This window comes from Sphaerodactylus townsendi, linkage group LG07 (assembly GCF_021028975.2).
Source record: "Sphaerodactylus townsendi isolate TG3544 linkage group LG07, MPM_Stown_v2.3, whole genome shotgun sequence".
Classification (NCBI taxonomy): Eukaryota; Metazoa; Chordata; class Lepidosauria; order Squamata; family Sphaerodactylidae; genus Sphaerodactylus; species Sphaerodactylus townsendi.
Genome location: NC_059431.1, coordinates 60035451 through 60041450, shown reverse-complemented (window position 1 = coordinate 60041450; position 6000 = coordinate 60035451). Strand labels below are relative to the sequence as shown.

At 41.2% G+C, this 6000-nt stretch overlaps 1 protein-coding gene across 3 annotated transcripts in view; it reads right to left on the bottom strand.

Annotated features, from left to right (window-relative positions):
• Positions 1–899: 899 nt before the first annotated feature.
• The window catches only part of PRDM6 (PR/SET domain 6), a 110361-nt gene continuing 105260 nt past the window's right edge, over positions 900–6000 (bottom strand). For all 3 annotated transcript variants that reach the window (XM_048504558.1, XM_048504559.1, XM_048504560.1), the window contains one exon: positions 900–1700. In XM_048504558.1, the coding sequence (XP_048360515.1) occupies positions 1586–1700 (115 nt within the window). In that variant the 3' untranslated portion in view covers positions 900–1585. The remainder of the gene's footprint in view (positions 1701–6000) is intronic.

The following is a 6000-nucleotide window of genomic DNA, read 5'->3' as shown; positions in this document are numbered from 1 at the left end:
GCTTTCCAAAGGCAAAAATGACAAACCTGTTAAGTTAGGGACCTTTAATTTCAGCCAATACAGTCCAAACGACTGATGTAACTTTGTTGATTGACTCCTAAATAGCAGACCATACAACTAAAGTGCATAAGATTGACATAAGCACAAAGGAGTGGAGTAAAGCAAAGACTGATTGATATCTAGTTAGGCTAAACCTTGACTTAAAAACTTATTTTTACTTTAAGTTGATCAGATTCTAATTAATTAATTAGATCAGATTCTAGTATTCAGTTTCACTAATTTGTAAATCAGATTGTGTCATTTTAAGTTTCTTTTAAAAAGCAGCCCCTAAGAACAACCCTGTAAATCAGCTTTCATTATGAGGCTTTTCAAAGAAAGTAGTAAATTAACATCTTAATAACTTTGCTGGGCAAAGGAGACAAGTGGAACTTCCCTGTGCAGGACCAGGGGACTGGGCTTGGACCTGACTGGCAGTGGCACAAGGTCCAGGAAGAGAAGCCAGTCATCTCCTGTTCCACTTGTGAGGACCTTCCATGCATTGGTACCTGCTTCACTGTACTGCCACAAGCAACCACTTGGTTAGCTTGGCCAAAAACTGTGCCCTACAATACCAATATTATGTGAGGTTGTTCAGTGTTGGGTAAATGCTCAGATGCTATTGAAAATGTGAAATGTGGATAATACAATTGATTTTTTTAAATGCTACAGTTACTGCTCAAAGAAAAGACTTTTTTTGCTATAACACTTTCAATGTTTATGTTTTCAAACACGATCCTTTTAGTTAAGTGTGTCACTGTTTCACTGAACCTGTTATTCATCATCACTGGTGAGTAATATGTTCTACATGTCCAAATGCGTTCCTTATCTGTACTTTTACAATATATACACCTACAGAGATGTAAAGAGGACCAAGTTTATTTAACATCTGTGTGATCTCCTGGGCCAAGACGATGCTGGTTAATGAAAACATTTATACAAAAAAGTGCACAAAATGTGATTTCTGAAGCCATGGGAATGAAATGTCCACCTGCTGGAGGAGGTCTGACACCAACACAAAGATGGTTCTGAATTTTCTTCTGTCTTGCCATTTAAAGTCAACATTTTTAAAATTACGGACACATCCAGAGCAGCGCAACCCAATAAAGCCCAGTCAGGACAGAATATACCTGGGTCCACTGAGTCATGCTAAAGAAAAAGGTGCAACGATAAACAAGTCCATGTGCATTCTTAGTCATAGTTATGGGCAAAAGAACCCTTGATATTTGTTGCTTTGGTATTAAATAACAATTATAAAAGCTTTTAGAAATAAAGCAATACATGGTGGGGAGGGGACGAGAAATGCCTCTGTCCCTAGTTTCTTGTCCATTGAAATCAGTCTCATTCCTAGTCATAAATAAATAATCTCTTTCCTGGTTTCACTTCCACGCCAGGATCAATATCTCTTAACATCTTACTTATTTTATTACTGCTCTTGGTTTTCTGGGACTGATTGAAAGTTGCTCAGAGGAAATCTTTGGTTTTGCTTAAGTGTCCGTGACATTTAATCATGACTTTCCTTGCAGTTTAATTCCAACCAGTCAATCAGTTAATCCACTTCAATTGATTCTGTGCTCTCTGTTATTGGCTTGCACTCATTGGGCATCCTCTGGTGTCGACTCAGCTGGGTGGCTTGTGTGAAGCTTCTCTCACACCTCTCGCACCTGGTAAAGGCAAGAGAGAAAATTGAGACTGGGGAGCTGCTCCTGGGGGGTTGAAGGGCTTTATCTTTTCCTGCCTAATCAGAACAGACACTCAAAAGTGGCTTCAGATTTTACCGGCTCAAGAGGTTTAATTGGTGGCTACTTCTAAAGCCTTGATGCCTATGATGGGACAGGGCCTGTCTGATTCAAAACAGAGGAATCTGTCAATAGATAGGGGGAAGGTGATTTCTCCAGAGAGGCCTGTCCTGCTGCAGCTCTGATCACTGTCAGTTCAAATAGATAAAGAACAAAAAGAGATTTTTAGGAGTGAGCCATCAAAGAAGCAGCTTGTCTGCAGTTTTCTGCTCTGAAACCCCTAGGAGAAATTGATGACAAATAGAATTTCACCTCCTGCTAATTTAAAATCAGGAGTACTACCTATTGGAGCAATTGCGAAGCCATGAAACAATAATCACTTTGTTTTTCTGCAACAGAAAACTTCTATACTTTTTGAAGATTAGTATGCAGGTGTCTTGAATCAGGCTGCTGGAGATTGTTTAAACAATTTTTAAAAATGTATTAGGCAATAGTGACATCCAAATAGTCAGAAGTATCTCAGCTGGTTTGAACTGCAAAGCAAGTTTATGAATCATTAAAACGCAGGCTCTCTGCAAGGACTGTCACAGGAATGTGTGTGATTCAAAGTGAGACCCTGAACCTATCCCAAATTTATTTAAGCAATTTCTGTCTTGCGCTCTTAAATTGCAGTTCAAAAGACTTAAAACAATAAAATCAACTAAACAATAAGCTGCGAAACAATAAAAACAAGCAGAATAAAGTTATTGCAAAAATTCCAATAGCATTAACAATAGAGAGCCATTGAATAAAATTAACAGTGACACTGTACATGACCTTTGACTAAAACCAGTCATATTATAAACACCCAGAGGAGTAAAAGCAGAATAATCGACAAATGCAAAAACAATAAACAACTGCAGAGTTTAAAAAGCCAAACAAAACAGAGCATGTCAGTATTGTAAGTTGGATGAAAAAATACAGAGCAAGCAGTTGAGAAAATAAAAATCTTTACCCAATACTTCCCTAAAACTTAGCAAGCCCATTACCAGGTAGGGCACTATAAAAGACAAAGCTCTATCTTCAGCCCCTTATCTCTAAAAGTGAGAGCATGTAGCACAGGGTGTTTGGGAAAGATCTCAACTACTGAGCAGGTTCAGATGGTATCACATAGTACCTAGGGAGTAGCATTCAATACAAACTAATAAACAAATGACCCACATACATTCCAGCTTTGATAATATAATGAATCTAAAGGGTTTTTTTTTAAAAAAAGTAAAATTAATATTGGCAATGGAAAGTGCTGCCAAGTTGCAGCTGCCAAGTTGCCTGTAGACTCTGCATGGCAAAAGTTGTTCAAAGGTGGTTTGCAACTGACTGCCTCTACGCTGCAACTCTGAACACTTCTGTATTGGTGTCTCATCCAATTGCTAACCAGGACCAATCTTGCTTAGCTTCTGATATCTGATGAGAGTTAGTTAGCCTAGGCTATTCACACTGGGGAAGAATTAACACATCTTAATTCTGGCACTTGTGCGTTCTTGTATACAAACCCATGGAATGGCCTTATACTGAATAAGACCACTGGCTTATGTAGATCAATAGTGCTTATTGATTGGCAGTGGTTCTCTTCAGGGTTTCAGTTAAAGGCCTTTCACATCGCCTATTGTGACTCTTTTAACTGGATATGCTGGAGACCAACTCTTCTTCATGCATAGTGGGTGCTCTAGCAATGAGTCTTGGCTTGTCTTCCCTAAATATGAACAATACAATAGTAGTTGGAGAGTAGAGATGGGAAGGGGAGAAAAATAGAGAGGAGACAATTCATTTAGGCACTACTTACTGTGCCAGCTAGTGGTGTGACTGTGGTGGGAATAACTCATACTACTGACCACACCACTCAGGGACAGGTGGATAAAGAATCTCTCCCATACCACCATGCCTGTAATGCTTTGGCTTATTTGTCTGGGATTTGTGCTTTGGTGCACTGTGGGAAAAAGTGGCCGTTTCTGCACGTGCAGAATAATGCACTTTCAATCCACTTTCACAATTATTTGCAAGTGGATTTTGCTATTCCGCATAGCTGCAAAGTGCATTGAAAGTGCACTATTCTGCATGTGTGGAAGGGGCCAGTAAATCCAAGGTGTTAGACAGTATTGTTCCGATGCATCAGAAAGAATGTCTGAGCCACTGGGGAAGGCAGAAAGGAGGAGAGTGATTCTTGGCCATATCAACTGTCTAAACAGTAAAAAGGGAACAAAAAGAGGAAATGAGATGAAAATTAACGTATTGATTAAAATATGTTTCTTAAAACTCTTAATAACAAATTTTGTATCTGCTTAATAATCCTTTAAATACCTTAGTCCTAGGTGATTTAGCACTTAAAAGTTAAGTACCAGGCTGGAGTTGTGACAATCTATGAACTGCCAGCTAGGGTAAGTATTTGGGAGTACATTCCTTATAATCCTTACTATCTCAAAGTTGTTCAGCTGCATTTTGAACCATTTATAGTTTCCAAACAATTTTCAAGGTCATCTCCTGGTAGTGTTACATTGCAGTAATCTAAACTGGCCATGATTTCAATGGTTAACTGAGGTAAGATCTCCCTTTTCAAGGAAGGTGTGCAACTTTCACTGTTATTGAAGATCGCTAAAGGTGATATGAGTTGTACATAGTTCTGTGTACCTATCTAAAAGTCAATCAATCAATCTTTATTATGGTCACAGTCCAGAAATCCAAAGGCAAGGACTGTCATGGTGCTGTCTCCACCTGCTGCTCTATTGCTACCTCCTATGGATTGGGTTGCTCAAGGACAATGTGAGAGTGCAGCACCTCTAGCACAGGCTGATGCCTCAGTCCCAACTAATTAGGAAATAATTAGGAAAGGAATTGATAATAAAACTGCAAAGATTGTCATGCCCTTATATAAAGCCGTGGTGCGACCGCACCTGGAGTACTGTGTTCAGTTCTGGTCGCCACATCTCAAAAAGGATATCGAAGAGATAGAAAAAGTGCAGATAAGGGCAACGAGGATGATTGAGGGACTGGAGCACCTTCCTTATGAGGAGAGGCTGCAGCGTTTGGGACTCTTTAGTTTGGAGAGGAGACGTCTGAGGGGGGATATGATTGAAGTCTATAAAATTATGCATGGGGTAGAAAATGTTGACAGAAAGAAATTTTTCTCTCTTTCTCACAATACTAGAACCAGGAGGCATACATTGAAAATGCTAGGGGGAAGAATAAGGACTAATAAAAGGAAACACTTCTTCACGCAACATGTGGTTGGTGTTTGGAATATGCTGCCACAGGAGGTGGTGATGGCCACTAACCTGGATAGCTTTAAAAAGGGCTTGGACAGATTTATGGAGGAGAAGTCGATCTATGGCTACCAATCTTGATCCTCCTTGATCTCAGATTGCAAATGCCTTAGCAGACCAGGTGCTCAGGAGCAGCAGCAGCAGAAGGCCATTGCTTTCACATCCTGCATGTGAGCTCCCAAAGGCACCTGGTGGGCCACTGCCAGTGCTGGACTAGATGGACTCTGGTTTGATCCAGCAGGTTCATTCTTATGTTCTTAACTAGTCATATCAGCATATCAGCATTTTATAGATTGGATTTAGTTTACTTGTCTATTCTTGCTTATCTAGCCCATCTATTCCCAGACACTGGCACCACTCTGCTGAAAATGAGAACCAGAATTGTATCATCAGCATGGTAATAATCCATTCCATCATATTTGTTCATAAAGAGTTATTTCCAACCAAGCAATAGTAATTAATATTATTTTCAATGGTTTCTGTGAGAGTTTTCACATCCACCCACTTGGAGGCAATCATAGGGCCCTTCCCCACTTACCTTATGCCGCGCGCTTCTCTACGGAAGTACCGCGGGGTCCCGCGGTACTCCCCACTACTGGGGCGGCGACAACGCAGCCGCCCCGATGCAGCCGCTCTCGCGCCTCCTTAACGCGCGGTTTTCCGCTCCTCTGGAAAACTGAACCTTTTCAATAACCTCGCGGAGAGCGCGGGGTTGTGGGGAAGGGCGGGTGGTCACCCCGGGGTTTCCGACTTCCAACTTCCCGCCGCTCTGAGTGACGTGCCCCATCCCGTCCAATCACGCGAAGGCGGGGCGTGCGCACTGCGCGCGCATCGTCTTCTTCCCCCATTTTCTTTACTGGTAGCCAGGAAGCTAGCAGCCTTGAGTGCACGCGGCCATTTTCATCTGCTCGATTCGATTATTCATTCAT